General features: G+C 35.2%; 1 protein-coding gene across 1 annotated transcript in view; it reads left to right on the top strand.

The window, feature by feature from the left end:
• The first annotated feature begins 6884 nt into the window (after positions 1–6884).
• Positions 6885–20291, top strand: part of CRISP1 (cysteine rich secretory protein 1) — a 36201-nt gene continuing 22794 nt past the window's right edge. Inside the window, exons 1-3 of the mRNA XM_001148958.5 lie at positions 6885–7539; positions 9694–9825; positions 18852–18919. Of these exons, the coding sequence (XP_001148958.2) occupies positions 18854–18919 (66 nt within the window). The 5' untranslated portion in view covers positions 6885–7539; positions 9694–9825; positions 18852–18853. The remainder of the gene's footprint in view (positions 7540–9693; positions 9826–18851; positions 18920–20291) is intronic.

Below are 20291 nucleotides of genomic sequence, written 5' to 3'. Positions count from 1 at the left end.
ACGAATGTCTTCTTTTGAGAAGTATCTGTTCATGTCCTTTGCCCACCTTTATTGGTGGTGTTTTTTTTTTGCAAATTTGTTTAAGTTCCTTATACTCTCTTGATATTAGACCTTTGTCAGATGAATAGACTGAAAAAATTTTCTCCCATTCTGTAGACTGTTCACTCTGATGATAGTTTCTTTTGCTGTGCAGAAGCTCTTTAGTTTAATTAGATCCCATTTGTCAATTTTTGCTTTGTTGAAATTGCTTTTGGCATTTTTGTCATGACATCTTTGCCCATGCCTATGTCTAGAATGGTATTGCCTAGATTTTTTTTTAGGGTTTTTGTAGTTTGGGGTTTGACGTTTAAGTCTTTAATCCATCTTGAGTTAATTTTTGTATAAGGTGTAAGGAAAGGATCCAGTTTCAATTTCCTACATATGGCTAGCCAGTTCTCCCAGCACCATTTATTCAATAGAAATACTTACCCATTGCTTGTTTTTGTCAGGTTTGTCGAAGATCAGATGGTTGTAGGTATGCGGTCTTATTTCTGAGTTCTCTATTCTGTTCCACTGGTCTATGTATCTGTTCTTGTACCAGTACCATGCTGTTTTGATTACTGTAGCCTTGCAGTATAGTTTGAAGTTGGGCAGAGTGATGCCTCCAGCTTTGTTCTTTATGCTGAGAATTTTCTTGGCTATTTGGGGTCTTCTTTGGTTCTACATACATTTTAAAATAAAATGTTCTAATTCTGTGAAGAATGCCAATGATAGTTTAATGGCAATAGCATTGACTCTATAAATTACTTTGGGCAGTATATCTATTTTCACAATATCGATTCTTCCTATCCATGAGCATGGAATATTTTTCTATTTGTTTGTGTCCTTTTTGATTTGTTTGAGCAGTATTTTGTAGTTCTCCTTGATGAAGTCCTTCACTTCCTTTGTTAGCTATATTCCTAGGAAGCAATTGTGAATGGGAGTTCATTCATGATTTGGCCCTCTGCTTGCCTCTTGTTGGTATATAGGAATATTATTGACTTTTGCACATTGACTTTGTATTCTGAGACTTTGCTGAAGTTGAAGTTGTTTATTAGTTTAGGAATCTTCTGGGATGAGACAATGGAGTTTTCTATATATAGGATCGTGTCATCTGCAAACAAAGAGTTTGACTTCCTCTATTCCTATTTGAATACACTTTATTTTCTTCTCTTGCCTGATTGCCCAGGCCATAATTTCCAATAATATGTTGAATAGGAGTGTTGTGAAAGGGCGTCCTCATCTTGTGTCAGTTTTCAAGGAAAATGTTTCCAGCTTTTGCCCATTTGTTATTATGTTTGCTGTGGGTTTGTCGTATATGGCTCTTATTATTTTGAGATATGTTCCTTCAATACCTAGTTTATTGAGAGTTTTTAACATGAATGGGATGTGGTTTTCTTTAACAAAGGCCTTTTCTGCATTCTATTGACATAGTCATGTGATTTTTGTCTTTAATTCTGCTTATGTGATGAGTCACATTTATTGATTTGCATATGTTGGACCAAACTTGCATCCTGTAGATGAAGGCAGCTTGATCGTGGTGGATAAGTTTTTTGATGCACTGCTGGATTTTGTTTGCCGTATTTTATTGAGGATTTTTGAATCAATGTTCATCAAGGATATTGGCCTGAAGTTTTTGTTGTCGTTGCTGTATCTCTACCAAGTTTTTGGTATCAGGATGATGCTGGCCTCATAAAATAATATCCTGAAGGCAGGCTGGAAGGACTGAGTCAACCAACCCTTAAAAATGGTGGTTTTCCCTACCCCAGGAGGAAAGTTACTTCTAACATTTACATTCAAAATCAAATGTCATTACTCTTTGCACATTATCAGTTATGATTTGAACTTCTCTGGAAGAACATGAAGGGAAAAAAATCATGATTTTTCTGAGTGTTTTTAGTTATCTGAAATCAATTGGGTCTATTTTTCTAAATGTTTTATAGCATTAGGCATCAGTACTTGCCTCAAGAAACTACATAACTGTTTTAGTTCTAATATTATTCAGAATTGCCATATTTACTATTCAGTAGCTACTGAAGGAGGATCTATCATTGATAGTAATAACTACATTAGGTTTCTGGCTTGCTAAGGTTCTATTATTGACTGAAAATGTCTCCCTCCTCATTTGTTTATTTTTTTTCTAACTTTGGAAAGACAGAGAAAACTAAAATTCAACATGGTATATTAATTCAGGAAGAATACTGGGAGAGCATATATCTTATTTTCTATATTTAAAAATAAGAAAATCAAAGTAACTGTGGGTTAAGGAATGTATTTAAACCAATCAACTAATTAGGAATTTTCAGTCATACACAGATATCTGCTTGTGTCTATCAGTTTAACACTCCTTAAAATATATTAGTAGCTCAGCTTTATTGTTCTGATCCACTGAAATGAAACTGGAGAAATAAAATCTGGAGGTCAAGTGGGTTGTCAAGTTTATATTTTTGTTAAGTATAGGTACTGAGCTTTAAAAAAACTTTAAATATTTTATCTACTATTGCTAATAATTTCACTAAAGGTAGAAATTTTACCACCAATAATATAAGCAATACATAATCTTGAAAGAAATAATAATCCTTCACATTTAATATAACCAGTTCTATAAATAACTCTGTTCCTTTTGCTCCATTTTGTTGATGAATAATGTAAACTTCATTCTTAATTATCAAAATTAAGTTCAAGTGTGCATAGTGAGAAACCATTTCAAGTATTATATTCTCTAGGTAGGAAAAATAGCCTAACATGAGGACATATAAGGAAATTTTAGGGTGGTTGCTTTATGCTAGGACCTGGCTGCCAAAGTGTAAACTAAAAATTTATGAAGACTAAGTTAAATATTGATTCATAATATTTAATCATTAATCAAATTAAATGGCATTTAGTTTTAAAAATTAAGCAATATTTCCTGAGATCTGCAATTTTACTCACGAGTTTCTTTGCCTAACTCCTTCCAGACACATATTTTGGAAAAATTTTCTTTATAGGAATAAGGAAAGTTGTGTTATATCCTTGAAAAATTAGGTTTTTCTGGCTTATCCCTTTTTATTTTATTTTATTTTTTATTTTTATTTTTTATACTTAAGTTTTAGGGTACTTGTGCACAGTGTGCAGGTTAGTTACATATGTACACATGTGCCATGTTGGTGTGCTGCACCAAGTAACTCATCATTTAACATTAGGTATATCTCCAAATGCTATCATTCCATGCTCATGGGTAGGAAGAATCAATATCGTGAAAATGGCCATACTGCCCAAGGTAATTTATAGACTTAATGCCATCCCCATCAAGCTACCAATGACTTTGTTCACAGAATTGGAAAAAACTACTTTAAAGTTCATATGGAACCAAAAAAGAGCCTGCATTGCCAAGCCAATCTTAAGCCAAAAGAACAAAGCTGGAGGCATCACGCTACCTGACTTCAAACTATACTGCAAGGCTACAGTAACCAAAACAGCAGGATACTGGTACCAAAACAGAGATATAGACCAATGGAACAGAACACAGCCCTCAGAAATAATGCCGCATATCTACAACTATCTGATCTTTGACAAACCTGACAAAAACAAGAAATGGGGAAAGGATTCCCTATTTAATAAATGGTGCTGGGAAAACTGGCTAGCCATATGTAGAAAGCTGAAACTGGATCCCTTCCTTACACCTTACACAAAAATTAATTCAAGATGGATTAAAGACTCAAATGTTAGACCTAAAACCATAAAAACCCTAGAAGAAAACCTAGGCAATACTATTCAGGACATAGGCATGGGCAAGGACTTCATGTCTAAAACACCAAAAGCAATGGCAATAAAAGCCAAAATTGACAATGGGATCTCATTAAACTAAAGAGCTTCTGCACAGCAAAAGAAACTACCATCAGAGTGAACAGGCAACCTACAAAATGGGAGAAAATTTTCGCAACCTGCTCATCTGACAAAGGGCTAATATCCAGAATCTACAATGAACTCAAACAAATTTACAAGAAAAAAACAAACAACCCCATCAAAAAGTGGGCAAAGGATATGAACAGACACTTCTCAAAAGAAGACATTTATGCAGCCAAAAGACACATGAAAAAATGCTCATCATCAGTGGCCATCAGAGAAATCCAAATCAAAACCACAATGAGATACCATCTCACACCAGTTAGAATGGTGATCATTAAAAAGTCAGGAAACAACAGGTGCTGGAGAGGATGTGGAGAAATACGAACACTTTTACACTGTTGGTGGGACTGTAAACTAGTTCAACCATTGTGGAAGTCAGTGTGGCGATTCTTCAGGGATCTAGAACTAGAAATACCATTTGACCCAGCCATCCCATTACTGGGTATATACCCAAAGGATTATAAATCATGCTTCTATAAAGAGACATGCACACATATGTTTATTGTGGCACTATTCACAATAGCAAAGACTTGGAACCAACCCAAATGTCCAACAATGATAGACTGGATTAAGAAAATGTGGCACATATACACCATGGAATACTATGCAGCCATAAAAAATGATGAGTTCATGTCCTTTGTAGGGACATGGATGAAGCTGGAAACCATCATTCTCAGCAAACTATCGCAAGGACGAAAAACCAAACACCACATGTTCTCACTCATAGGTGGCAATTGAACAATGAGAACACATGGACACAGGAAGGGGAACATCACACACCGGGGCCTGTTGTGGGGTGGGGGGAGGGGGGAGGGATAGCATTTGGCTTATCCCTTCTTAATGTGTACCTGTTTACAGATTTCTAATGTATTTCTACATATTTTTCAAATGTATGGTGGGTTGGACTTAGAAAAAATTGGCTTTGACTTTCGCTGAGTTTATGTTCAGTAGATTCATGGATTACTGCCCTGTAGAGTGACCATTTTAGAAGCATCCATCACTTTGTCCTCATTACCATGTCTATTTCCTGAAGCCATGTGATCATTACAATGTAACCTCTGTTCCAGTAGTGCAATTATTTTGTTCAAAACTATGTGTTCATCATCTTATATCTCACCTGGCATGGAGATGGCACTTAAATCAATGTTTTTGAATAATGAGTGCATGTTAGAAGGAAGACAGACACATACTTTTTTCCTTTCTTTCTTTGTTTTTGTTTGTTTGTCTTGGTTTTGTTTTTGTTTTGAGATGGAGTTTCCCTCTTATCCCCCAGGCTAGAGTGCAATGGCGCGATCTCAGCTCACTGCAACCTCTGCCTCCTGTGTTCAAGCGATTCTCCTGCCTCAGTCTCCTGAGTAGCTGGGATTACAGGCACGCACAACCACACCAGGCTAATTTTTGTATTTTTAGTAGAGATGGGGTTTCACCACATTCATTGGCCAGGCTGGTCTCGAACAGCTGACCTCAGGTCATCTGCCCACCTCGGCCTCCAAAAGTGCTGGGATTACAGGCATGAGCCACCACGCCTGGCCAATTTTGTTATTAGAAACCCAAACTAAAGTCTACACAAACAACCTTAAGCAAAATTTGGGGATTAATTTGGAGCAGAAAACAATATCCTTCATAACTCAAGGATGTTGTTATATATACAGAGTTAAACAACTCAAGTAAATTTGGGTGAGTCTCACAAGAAACTGAAGGTTAGAAATTAAATCATGTAAATTTGCATAATTGTCTGTATTAACAGGCTGTCTTGACCTTGACTTCGAGTCAGTTTTGGCCAAAGTCCAAGGTATGTATTTACTTACTTCCCAACCTGAAGAAGTTCTATGGGCTAGCTGTGTTTCAATACCTGAGGCCACAGCTTCTTGCAAGGCAGCCCTTTCCACACAGCTCCCTCACTTTCCAACCTACAATAACTCCTGCTTTCTCTCACCCATTCAGGCTAGGAGTGACAAATTTACTACTACTGGTTACTCTATTGTCCGTACTGGTATTATTACACCCTACCCTCAACTTTGGAAATTTCCATCATTAAACTCTCCCTCAATTACCCAGTTTGAGTATGTCATCTTTTTGTTTTGGCATCCTAGCTGACACAAATTCCAAATTAACTGCATCTAAATCTCTACAGTCATTTTTGAGAAAGATCCGTGTGATTGCTAGACTTGGTATTGGTTAGGAAGTTTGTTTTTGTGACAGTGCAATTTATTTGTCTATCTTTCTTTCTTAGTCTGTTTGGCCTGTGATAATAAAAATACCTTAGACTGGGTAATGTATAAAAAACAAAAATTTATTTCTCACAGTTCTGTAGGCTGGGAAGTCCAAGATCAAAGAGCTGTTAGATTTAAAGTCTGATAAGGGACCTGTTCCTTATAGATGGCATCTTCTAGCTGCATCCTCACATGGCAAAAACGGCACAGGCACTCCCTTCAACCTTGTTTGGGTGTAGTACCCATGGGATTAGTCCCCTTATAAACAAGATTGAAGGGAATGGAGCCCTTTTGACTTAGTCTTTCCCAAAAGGCCCAAACTCTTAACACAATCACGTTAGGTATTAGGTTCCAACATATAAACTTTGAGGGGACACCAACATTTAGACCACAGTACCTTCCTTTTCCATTTACATTTTTGGCATGATTTTTAAACACTTTTACTCCTGGGAAAGAAAGGATACTGTTTTCGTACTTCCAGATTTATACTGACATCTTTCTGATAGCTTGAGAGGAATCACAAGACTTTCCTCAAGTGGGCCATAGAAAAAACTGAATTTAAAGTTAAAAAGAGGTTAGGGGTAGGAGTGTATGATGGCAACTTCCAGGATAGCTTCAATAATCCTTGCCTCCTGGTAGTTATGCTCTTGTGTGGTCTTCTTGTTAATCGAATTAGAGCTAGACTCTGTGAACAATAGAATATTAAAGTGTGTGACTTCTCACTCTATGTCATAAAAGGCATTTCAGCCTCTCCTGTGTTCTTGCATCATTTGCTCAGGAGTAGGTGACTGTCAAGTTATAAGGATAATCAGAAGCCCTGTGGAAAGGCCAATCTGGAGAGCAACTAGGGCTTCCCACCAACAAACAGCACCAACTTGCAAGTCATATAAGTAAATCAATTTGGAAGCAGGAAAGCCATCAGAGATATAAATGTCTGCAGCCTCAACTGACAACTGATTGCAATCAATGAGGCACCATAAACCAAATGTGCTCAGTCAAGCCATCCTTGAATTACTGATTCCCAGAAACCAAGAGACCACATTTATTGCTTTAAATCATTGAGCCTTGGGATTATTTATTATGAGAAGTAGACAACTAAAACAAAGTTGAATAGAATGATAAATGTATATTGACTTTCATTCTGATTATGAAAGCTATAAATTGTAGAAGAAGAGGGGGAAAATTTCAAAGGGCCATTAATCTCCCAGGGTTCTTAAAATTCAGATTCAGAAACTGACTTTTGCTTTATTTTATGTGCAACATAAGTTTGAATTTGTTAAAATCTAGAGTACTTTTTGGCCTGAGTTTCTGAGCAAGTCTGGAGTCATTGAGCCCTTGCAACATACAGGACTTTGAAGCATAAGCACAATTTTACTGAGTGGTATGAAGAAGCAATGAGACACAAATGGGATTGTTGTAGGTAAGAGTTCAGTCATGGAGAAAGTGAAGGGAAAGGAGAGGATGTCTGTGTCCAGTGGATAATTAGAATAAAGCCACAGCTAGAATATATGCAAAATTATTTTACAAATGTGATTTTAAAATCACATTTAACACATGAATGCTTCCTTCAATATGTATTATGTATTTGGGCTTTCTAAAATTTTTGTTAGCCAATCTCTGAGTAAATGATTGATTTAAAGGTTCTTTTTAAAATGGATATATTCAGACAAACATGATGTGATTGTAAACACATTAGCCTTTATCTATCTCTCAAGATTTTTCTGGGATAATCCAGTTAGAAATATTCTATCATGTTATGATATGCTAGATAAATGTGTCAGATTATTATTTTAGGGAAAAAAGTTATTGTAGATAGTTTCCTACTATGCTAAAAAGCTTAAACAGAAAGAGAACAATCTATGAAAATAGGAAATTTGTGAACAGAAACAGCCAACTGGCACCAATATTTGGGACTCACATGCAAATCAAGTTATTCTTTGCTTTCCAACACTTCCCAAATTCTTTTAAAACTGTATTTGAAGCTGGATAGCAACTCTATATGAACACATCAGTGCTATAAATACAGACAGCATTGTGTTGGGTAGAGCAATGCCAGGAATTGCCAGGACCAACAGATAAAACCAGAGCAATTAAGTTTCCATAAACACTTGACTTGATGTTGAATCAACACTCTCCTTTATAAACAGCAGTTTAGCAAGAAATAAATGACAATTATACATTTCTAATATATAAACCATGCTGGTTTGGTGAAGTAATAGCATTCTTTTGCAGCTTTCTTTTTACAATGTAGTTTGTTGGAGAAAGTTGCTCAATAATTTGGAAGTGTTAATTTCAAGATCATGTAAAACTCTTTAAAGCCAATTAAAGTTAAGCTAAAGATAATTCATCTTATCTATGAAAGAGTTTACAGATAAGCTTTTCTATGTTTTTAGATTAACACCATCTCCCTCAACCAAAAAAGAAATTCTTCTAGGTATAGGTGAGCAATTTTTAGTGATGTTTATTTCTCCTTTCCTGCAGATGGTTTTCTGGACATTCATTACATACTTTAGCAAGACCAGAAAGTTCTATCTTAAGAGACTCTGATCTTTCTTTTAATTTTTATTTCCTAACCCTCACCCCAGAACTAACAAAGAATAACTTATGACTACACAATTCTTACCTTATTTTTACTCTTTCCTTTTAGATATTCAATTGCCCTTTCTTAAGCAAGATACAAGAAAAATATTTTTTATTAAATAATAACGTATTCTTTCTTACAAAGAACAAAGACTTAATTCATAATTTTAAAAAGAGGCCAGCAAGCTATGACTTCAATATAAGCGGCCATGCACTCACATATACAAACATTTCCCAACTTTTCAGAATAATAAGACAATTCACAAACATCTGATTACACCTAGTTTCAGAGCAAATTTTCTATTCTCATATGTGATTTCTGTCTGTGTGATATTTCTTTCTTTGTTCTAAGTGTCCTGTGATATTTCTCATCATGTGACTCAAATGATTTCTGGAATTTTTAGTGTTTTACAATTTAGTGTTCAGTATTTCTAGACCTCTCAAGGTAGTTAGTTGCTTCCACATTGTTCCTGGACAAATCTCTATTAGAATTCTCCCAAATTGCAGAAGTTTTCCTTTTAACCAGGAAGTTCTTAGGAAAATGGACTATTTATCTTTTCATTCCCAGAGCCTCTCCAAGTATGTGACACATTATAGAACAGTTACCAAACTCCATAAGATTGTGTAGTTTATATGTTTGGTGATTCTATGTGTCCTCAGCATCTAGAAGAGAGCATAAATCATCTTAAAACCTCAATAAATAATTACTGAATGAATTTAATAAAGTTGAGAAGTTTCTGGACCAGCAAGTCATTTTCCCTTACAGTGACCTTTGTTATCTGATTGTGGCTCTGCTGAATCATACAACTAATCTTTGCAGTTTGTTCCCAGGGTAAAAGTTTAAAATTGGTGAGTTCCATTGATGATGTTGCCTGGGTTGCAAACTAGAAATGTCCCCACAATCATGATTTGTAATCTTCACAGACTCTAGATTTGTTCTGATTATCATGTATTCATGCCTGGTGTCCACCGTAAATCCCTTGATCTGTTATAGGCATTTACCTTGTACTGACTGCCTCATTGAACAAATCTCCCCTGTGGACTGTCATTTAAAAGCACAAATACACTACCTAGAGAAAGGCTGGGTTCTTATCAGGACACAAATTTAAAGGCTGTCTGGACTTGGGTAAGTTATATAATATCTTTGTCAGTTTCTTTATTTGAAAATAAGATTCATAAGTGACTACCCAAAAGCATTGTTATAATGTTAAGTGAGATTACATGCAAAGTTTTATTCTAATGCTATTGTTATCTAAAAGTAAATGTTAGTTATCTCCATGCTTTTAATAAAGGGGTTTATAAGCTAAGATATACTACACAAATACAAAGTAATATTACATGTTGAATTCATTCTCATGAACTTCTTGGGGAGGGCTTAGAAGAAACATTTTTTCACGTAGGGACAATTACCATAGGGTTATATAGATCTGAAAATGACAAGGTAGGCATCTTTTATTTCACAAAATATTGAAAATGCTGCCAAAAGAATTAGCCAGTAATAAGGGGCCATAGTCAAACAGGTAGTGGTCCTCTGTCTCTTTTATAACTTGACATTTTGTTTTGGGGAGTTGCTAGACATTTAATGGATAATGGCGATAAAAGATTTATTTTACAAAGGCTGTAAGGCAGCCTCTATCAGAACCAAGACAGCATGAGGGAGAAATTGAGAACTCAGTGGTGGGCCCCAGCGGGCAGGATTTTAAGCTGTCCAAACTTCTTTCTGCAGTCTTTCCATCTGCCAGTCTCCACCCTTGCTTCAAGTCTCCAGGGTCTTCATGCTAGGTCTTGGACTTGTAAATTACACAAATTTTGTGCCCCACCTCAGCCTTCCTCAACAACTTCCCTTTGGGCCCTTCCTGCTCCCTCACTCCCTTTCCAGTTTCTATCTCAATCCCATTAATGCTTTGTACTCTCTGAATTATTCTCTCCAAAACTGCTTATGGAAATCTTACCTTTAGTAATATATACCAAAGCAACCACCAATCACCTTCCTTTTCTTTTCACAAAGACCTTTTACATATAATGCAATGGATCAAATTGACTATAATGAGAGAAAATCATTAGACAAGAGAATTTGGAAGAAATATGACTGCACACTTCAAATAATATCAGATAATCATCAAATAGCTGGTATTTATGTCTTACAAATATGATAGTTTGCACATTTAGATTTGTAAAAATAAGATGGTACTCACGTTTAAATCTGTAACTCAAGGGAAAATAATTTTTGTTTTTAGTGGAAGGTAGTTATCAGAATCCTTATCTTTTCTCTATTAGATATTCCATTGACCTCATCTCTTTTATAAAAATGATCATCCTTTCCCCACTCAATTGCATTTGAGACTTTGTCATAAATCAGGTGACTATGTATGTGAATTTGTTTCTGTATTACATAATATGCCATTGGTCCATTTATCTGTATTTGTGTTACTAGTACTCTGTCTTAATGACTTCAGCATTATAGTGAGTTTTAATACTTGGTATTGTAAATCCTACAGCTTTGTTCTCCAATATTTTTTCAATGTTAAATCTATCTTATGGAAGAAAATGCCTTTATGACTCATTACTTTTGGATAACCAAAATTTCTTAAATAGAACACACACACGCCAACACATGCATAAGCACTAACATAAGAAAATAAAAATTAACTAGATTTATTTGAATTAAAAACTTTTGTTTAACAAAAGCTACAACTAAGATAGTTCAAATAGTAAGCCACAGACTAAGGGAAGGTATTTGTAAAACATTTGACAATTGCCCTATCAAGAACATGTAGAGAATTCATACAAGCGAATAAGAAAAAGAGCCAACCTAATTACAACCATGGAAAAAACATTCAACAGAGATTACAGAAAAGATGGGATCAAAGTGGCTGATAAGCACATGTAAATAAGCTCAATATCTTGTTATTAAACAAATACAAATTAAAAACTGCAATGAAATAGTATTACACAAACATAATAGATAAAATTGAAAAAAGCTGAGAATACAAATAATAGGTGAGGGTATGAAGCTGATGGAAGTATGATTTGATAAAACTCATTTGGAAAAATATTTGACAATACCTACCAAAGGAAAACATGTGTATACCATACAGCCCAATAATCCCACTCTGGGGTATATATCCAAACACATACACACACACACACACACACACACACACACACACTGAATAACAACAGTGTTTACTAAAAGAGGTACAGAGAAAATGTTCATAGTTTTATTTATAATAGTTCCAAACTGAAAATAATCAAAATTCTTATAAATAATAGAATGATTAAATTAATTATACTGTGTGTATACCATGGAATACTCTGCAGTTATTAACAAATACAAACTTCTTCACATGCAACGTGGATGAGTCTCGTAAGTATAATAATGAGTAGTGAAAAAGGTTAGACATTAAAAATAGATATTTCACTTATTCAAAGTTTAAAAACTGATAAAACTAATCCTAGTTATATCAAGATAGGTTTTACTCTTGAGGGCTTCAGACTGAAAGGGGTGCAAGGGACATTCCTGGGTGTTGGAAATCATCTATATATTGCTTTTGGTAGTGGTTACACTAGCATATACATAGTTGTAAATCAATCAAACTATACACTTAAGACTTGCATGCTGTGTTATATGTAAGTTATACCTCAGTAACTTTTTTAAACAAATAACAGATTCACTGAGGTGAGGAAGATTAAAAAGAAGATGTATTTCTTGTAGAGTTCATGTTAATTCTTTGTAGAGTTAATTCTTTGGTTAAGGCTAGGAAGGGACTGTTCTTCATGTAAGTGCTTTCTGAGAAGGTCATGGTCTAACAATTGAATCTATGAGAGTACATTCCCCAGGGCATGCCATAGGGCAGTACCCAGCTGTCCTCAGTCTTTTCCCTCATCTTTGATCTTTCCTCTCACAAAATATTAACTTTTAGTTGTTTATGATCTACAAATTTGTCAACAAGAAACACAATCTGAAACTAAAGGGAAAAGAAATAATTTAAATAATGTATCAAGTTGCTGGTATTATTATCTGGAAATATTTTAAGAGTATTGGCTTAAGATTGCCGTTTGTGTATAAAATAATTGTGTTAAGAAGGAATTGATGCTAAAGCCAATGAAGTAATGCTTCTTCTTCTTCTGTAATACTTCTGTTCAGAAGAGCTACCTTTACCTAAGTTCAAGCAGCTATGAAATTCCTTGGTTGAAATGGCCTACTTAGTTCCTAGATTTGCAATTTTCCAGGTGGTAGAGAATAATTTATCCCATTGGAACATTGGGATAAGATAAGTCCCAGAGGTTGGACTAGGGCTTAGTATCTCAGTCTGGATCTACAGGGTCTTTTACCCTGGGCCCATTTATATTTTCACCCTCACAACCTCTGTTCCAGCTCTGAGCCATACTCTACAATTCTAATCTTTAGGTCTGCATCTTTCTTACATCAGCAGGATTTGCTATTTGCCAAATGCTCTATTTCCTGCAGTTTTCCATCCCTTCAGCTTTACCTGATTTTGACCCATATGTCCGGGAATTATCCCAAGGCCCAAAATCTGTACTATTATAATTCTGGGGCAATAGAGATACCTTCATAATTTCCTGTATTCAATCCTCATTCTAAAATGCTTAATTTACTTCTGATGTTGAATTATTAACTTTTACCCTCATATTTTGACTCAGTCACCCCAACTGACTATTTTAGACCTCAAGCAAACAAAAATGACCCTCCAGTTTTTGTTTTGTTTTGTTTTCTTTTTTTTTTTTGTAGCTTCTTTTCTCTGAGAAGGTGTAAATTTGAGTGTACACATTTTACCTATTCATTGACCTCAGCCAAAGCATGGACTGAAAAATCTAAGGTCCCTTCTTAGCAGTTTCCCTTAGCATAGTTGCCCTAAACTTTGATCAACCAGAATTCATTGGATATGCCAACATGCAAAGTAACCATAATCCCAGGTGATACCGATTATCCCATAATCATCCTCAAGAGATCATAATAAGTTTTCTTCTGGATGCTTTTAATACTTGCACAGAAAATAAGTTCTGGGATTAATTTACCTAGATTTAGCATTATATCAAATATCTTATATCATGAAACAATGAATTTTTTCACACACCTTTGACAAAAAAACTATATGTAAAATATGCAGATTGTGTGTGTATATATATATTTTTCTAATAATATCAGTAATATTATATATTTTCAAAATCTTCTATTAGAATTAATTAGAGCCCATAATTTTTGTGTCCTTTTCAATTTCTTTCATAAGAGTTTTTCAGTTTTCCTTGTAGAAATTTTTCACCTCTTTGGTAAAATTTATCTTTAGGTATTTTCTTTGAAACACTACTGATTTTTGCATGTTGATTTTGTATCTTGCAAAGTTATTTAACTTACTTATCAGATCTAAGAATTTGGTGGAGTCTTTAGGTTTTCTAGACATAAGATCATATCATCTGCAAAGAGTGACAATTTGCCTTTCTCTTTCCCAATTTGAATGCCTTTTATTTTTTTTTCTCACATGATTTCTCTGGCTAGAACTTCCCAGCACTATGTTAAATAAGAGTGCTGGACAAGGGCAATGTTGTCTTGTTTTAGGCCTTAGAGAAAAGACATTCAGCTTTTCTCCATTTAGTGTGATGTTAGATGTGGATTTGTCATATATGGCCTTTATTATGTTGAGTTATGTTATTTTTTTTTTGATGGAGTCTTGCTCTGTTGCCCAGGCTTGAGCGCAATGGCATGATCTTGGCTAACTGCAACCTCTGCCTCCTGGGTTCAAGTGATTCTCCCACCTCAACCTCCTGAGTAGCTAGGACTATAGGTGCGTGCCACCATGCCTTGCTAATATTTTGTATTTTTAGTAGAGACGAGGTTTCACCACGTTGCACAGGCTGGTCTTGAATTCATGACCTCAAGTGATTTGCCCACCTCGGCCTCCCAAAGTGCTGGAACTACAGGCATGAGTTACTGTGCCTGGCTGAGCTAGGTTCTTTCAATTCTTAGTTTGTTGAGAGTTTTTTGTCAGGAAGAGACGTTAAATTTTATCAAATGCTTTTAAGGAGTCTGTTGAGATTACCATATGGTTCTTTTCCTTTATTTTGTTAATGTGATATGTCACATTTATTGATTTGCATATGTTGAACCATCCTTGCATCCCTGCTATAAATCCCACTGCTATAATGATCATGGTGCATTATATCTTACATGTGCTGTTGGATTTGGTTTGTTAGTATTTTGTTAAGGAACTTTGCATCTATGTTCATCAGGGATATTGGCCTATAGATTTCTTCTTTGTTGCATCCTTGTCTGGTTTTGGTATCAGAGTAATGCCAGCCTTTTAGAATGAATTAGGGCAACTTTCCTTGAATTTTTTTGGAATTGTTTGAGAAGAATAGGTGTTAGTTCATCTTTGAAAATTCGGTAGAATTCAGCAGTGAAATCATCTGATCCTGGACTTTTCTTATTGGTAGAGTTTTTATTACAATTCAGTGTCATTATTCATTATTGGTCAGCTCTGGTTTCTATTTCTTTCTGATTCAATCTTGGTAGGTTGTATGTCTCCAGGAATTTATTCATTTTCTCTAAAATTTTCAGTTGTTAGTATATAGTTATCCATGATTGTCTTGTGGTCTTCTGTATTTTTCTAGTGACAATTGTAATATCTTTTGTTTTTCTGATTTTGTTTATTTGGGCCTTCTCTTTTTTATCTTGGTTACTCGGCCTATTGGTCTTGTTTATATTTTCAAAAATCAACTTTTTTTTATCCTTTGTATATTTTTTAAAGTCTCTATTTTGTCTAGTTCTGCTCTAAACTTTGTGATTTCTTCTGCCAGTTTTGGGTTTGATTTATCCTTATTTTCATTTAGTTCTTGAGATGCATTATTAGATTGTTTATTTAAAATCTTTCTTTTGCTTGAGGTAGTTGTTTGTCAGTATAAACTTGCCTTTTAACACTGCTTTTGCTGTATCCCCATAGGTTTTGGTATGCTGTGTTTCAATTTTTATTTGTTTAAAAAATTGTTTGATTTACTCCTTAATTTCTTCCTTGACCCAGTGGTCATTCAGGAGTCTGTTGTTTAATTTCCACATTTTTTACAGTTTCCAAAGTTCCTCTTGTTATTGATTTCTAGTTTTATTTCACTGTAGTTAAAGAAGATACTTGACATCATTTCAATTTTTAAAAATTTGTTGAGACTTGTTTTGTTTTGTAACATATGGTCCATCCTAGAGAATGTTTCATGTGCTGATGAGAGGAAAGTGCACTTTGTAGCTGTTGGATAAAATGTTCTATAAATGTCTGTTAGGTTCCTTTGGTTTAATATCCAATTTAAATCCAATGTTTCTTTGTTAATTTCTATATAGATGATCTGTCTAATGCTGAGAGTGGGGTGTTGAAGTCCCCACTATTATAGCATTGGAGTTTATCTCTCCCTTTAGATATAATCATATTTGCTTTATATATCTAAGTGCTCCATTGTTGGTTGCATACATTTAGAATTGTTACATTCTCTTGCTGAATTGATCCCTTTTTCATTACATAATGACCTTCTTTGTCTGCTTTTGCTGTTTTGAACTTAAAGTCTGTTGTATCTTATAGCTATAAGATAAACTATACCTATTCCTGCTTGGTTTTGGTTTCCATTTGCATGAAATATCTTTTGATATCCCTTTACTTTCAGTCTATATCTGTCTTTACAGGTGAGATGAGTTTCTTATAGATAGACTACAGTTGGGTCATATTTTAATCCATTCAGCCACTCTGTATTTTTTAAGTGGAAAATTTAATCCATTTACATTCAATGTTATTATTGATATGTCATTTTGTTAGTTGATTTCTGGCTGTTTTGTATATTTTTTGTTTCCTTTTTCTCTTATTGTTTATCATGGTGGTTAGGTAGTTTTATGTAGTGATAACATTTGAGTTTTGCTCTTCCTTATTTGTGTTTGCTCTACCAGTGGGTTTAATACTTTTGTGTGTTTTCATGATGGTAGATATCTTTTCACTTCCATGTGTAGGGCTCCTTTAAGTATTACTGGTAAGGCCAGTCTAATGGTAGTAAATTCCCTTAGCCTTTGCTTGTCTGGAAAAAACTTTTTTTTAATCTTTCATTTATGAAGAATAACTTTCTTGGTTATAGTATCCATAGGTGGATGTTTCTTTTTTTTTTTTTCTTTCAGCACTTGTTAAATATATCATCTCTGGCAGCAGCAGCTAGGTGCAGCAGACACTTCAGGTGGGAAATGTCAATGTGGCTCCAGAGATGTGGATATGCAAGGACTGCTGGGGCCCTGTGCAGGATGCAGCCTGGTTGGGAATAGGCTCTCAATAAAGGACCCTTCTGTAGCTGCCTAGCACTCAAGGGTGTGTGAAACCCGTGCGACCCACCGTGAACTCTCCTCTGGAACTCTGCCTTTGGGCAGTCTCCAGGCAACTCTTTGGTAGCCTCGAGGGGTCTGTGAGAGTCTAGAAGCATCCCAATGGCTAGGAAGCAGAAGTCCATGATGAAAATGTGCATCAGTAGGGGTCACTCACTTACCCTTTCCATGCGTTAAGGAGCCTTTCCAGGCTCCCAGTCAGTCCCAACTGAGCAAACTGCCTTGTTTTTCTCTCCTTTTTTGCTTTAGGTGTTTAATGTCACTTATCTGTTGAATACTAGATGGTCTATTTGAAGTTTAATTATCTACTCCTTATTTTGGTTCTTCTTTGTGGAGAAGGCAAGTGCCAGATGCGTAGTCAGCTATCTTTCTTGAAGCCCCTCCCCTCAGAATCTCCCTTTTATTTACTTTTTTTGTTTCAGTTACCTCAGGGTTAATATTATCTGCTTTACTAGATTTTTTGAGCATTAGAAAGAGAAAGGGACATTTCATCATCTGTGTCACCATATTACGATAAATCTTGAAATGTGAGGCTATGTGAACATTTGGAGGGAGAAAGAAAGGAAAGGAAATAGATGAAAAAGAGCGATAAAGGTGAGATTGTTTACATGTGTATGTTCTCTGAAAGAATTGATTTAGAGAGTTCTTCTCATATTGAGCATGTCTGGCAGTCAGCAGGGGAAGCGTGAGAGCAATGGTAAACTACATCATTGGGTGAAAAAGCACGATTAATTGTCTGCCCTGTATTATTCTGCACAAATTTGTTAACTTGCTCTTTAAAAGTGCTTGCTTTTGTAAAATGAGAACCAAACTGTTAGCCTTTTTTGCTTCTCACACAGCAGGATTAATTCAGAAATAAACTTGGCAGATGGTGAAAAGAAGGTGCCAACCAAATTCAATAATCTATACTTATTAATATCCTAGAGTTAGCTAGCTATATTAACTAAAAATAAAAGAGAAGGTACATTAGCTCTGATTTGTCTGACTTGTAATGACAACCATGCTTAGCAAGGTGATCAGATATTATGGAATATCGCCAAGTCACTTACATAAATTAGTAGTAGCAAGTTACTCCTCTTCTTTGTAGCTGACGGAGAGTTTAAATAGAATCTTTCTGTGTTCTTATATTAGTTTCCTCTTGCTACTATAACAAGTTATCATAAATTGAATGTTCTAAAATAAATACAGGTTTATTATCCTACTGTTCTGGAGGTCAGAAATTCAAATAGATCTTCCTAGGCTAAAATCAGAATGTCAACAGGGAAACTATGGGGAGAATCTTTTTCCTTACCTTTTCCTACTTCCAGAGGCTGTCCATATTCCTTAGCTTGGAGTATCTTCCTCTGTCTTCAAATTCAGCATGACTGGTCAAGTCTGTCTCATGCTCATCACTGACATTGACTCTTTTGACTTCCTCTTCAACATTAAATACTCTTGTGATTACATTGGGTCCACCTAGGTATTCCAGGATAATCTCCCTACTTTAATGTTAGCTGATTAGCAGTTTGAATTCCATCTGCTACCTTAATTCCCTTGTGTCATACAATATGACATATTCAAAGGTCCAGGGATTAAAACAATTTATATTTTTGAGATTCTACTATCCTTCAAACAACAGTCCTGCCTTTCTATCTGGGTCCCAATGACTAACACATTAAACCTTGTTTGGATCCTAAAGGTTTCTTTTAGAAAAAAAAATGCAAACACATGTAAAAGTGGTTTAAATAAAGTTTATTACAAGATGTTATCCCATGAATTGAGAATAATCTAAAATTGTGTTATTTTTCTTTCAGGGATGGAAATTAAACGCCTCTTGTTTTTGGTTGCTGCTGCTTGCTTACTGCCTATGTTGTCCATGAAAGTATGTGAGGGTTGGATGTTTCATAATTACTTTCTAAATAAAGATAAGAGCTAACACTTTAATACAATTCACCATGTTAGAGGCACTGTTGTGAGGCCACTGCACCCATTACTCACTTTGTTTTCACAATAGCCCTGTTAGGCAAGTACTCATCTTAATACCATTTTATAAAGGAGAGAACCAAAGAATAGTAAAGTTGAGTAATATGGCCAATATCTGAGGACTAGCAGGCCCTGAAATTATACTTAATCAGTTAGCTCTGTGGGTCCATATCTATTTCATTGTGGCCTCTCTGAATAACACAGGAAAAAAACTGAGAATGCAGATTACCTATATAATTTTTTACTATAACAAGAATTTAAAGCATCAAAATTAAATATAAAATGGAAAGGTGCCAACAGCACAAAGAGCGACGTGAGGAGCTGATTAGCAGTTTGAATTCCATTGGCTACCTTAATCTCACTAATAATTAAAAACAATAATCTCACTAATAATTAAAAACAATAACTTTAACAGTCACAAAACAGAAGTAGAACACTCAATGATATAATATTTTATGATCAGCCAATAATATTCACCTTTAAATAACTTCAGTGATATAAAGAAAATAATATATATTTTAATTTACCCAAAATTTTGTGACAAACTGAAGTAAATAACTTTGGTATAGAAAATGAGTGGTTTTTACATTTTCATAGGCCAGGTAGAGAAGTAAGAAATAAAAGGCACTTAGTTTTATTGTGGAAAGAAAATCCATATGCATTAGGCTATTAGGGTGTTGGTTTGGTATTTGGTTCCTATTACTCACTCTTCTTCCCCAGAGAGAGACTAGGTGGAGCTCCTGTTTAATGCCCAGTAATCCTCCAGTAAGCTGGAATTAGCGTCCTGAATTAGAGTCCTGAATAAGACTTCTTCCTTCCCTCTGATTCTCTGACCATTTTACTTCCCCAGTGAGGAAGGGTGACCTTCATGCTTCATAATAAGGAAAAAGCTAACCTGAAGTATAGCCACCATTTCAGAGGAATGGGAAAAGGGCAAACAGTCAGAAACCTATATTTGCCATCAAGACCTAGTACTAGGCTGTTTAGACCACTTAGGCCAAGTTCTGGGAAACAGCCTGGCCCAGATTGTCATGTGAAAGAAGAAATTAGTGTCACTAGTTTAAAGTCCAGAGCAAGGAGCAGATAAGTAGAACCCTACCCGTCCAAGGGAAACCATACCCAATCCACTTTTGACCAAGAATACAAAAGAAAAAGTAGAAGGCATTGATAAAACAATAGGTTTATGCTCTATAACAGAGAATTATTAGAATATTTTCATAATTTTATAGATAGTTTGGTCATAAAATAAAGGCTTAAGAATTTTAAATTTA

The sequence above is a fragment of the Pan troglodytes genome, chromosome 5 (assembly GCF_028858775.2).
Source record: "Pan troglodytes isolate AG18354 chromosome 5, NHGRI_mPanTro3-v2.0_pri, whole genome shotgun sequence".
NCBI lineage: Eukaryota > Metazoa > Chordata > Mammalia > Primates > Hominidae > Pan > Pan troglodytes.
The sequence above is the reverse complement of the archived record's forward strand: the minus strand, read 5'-3'. Positions and strand labels throughout refer to the sequence as shown.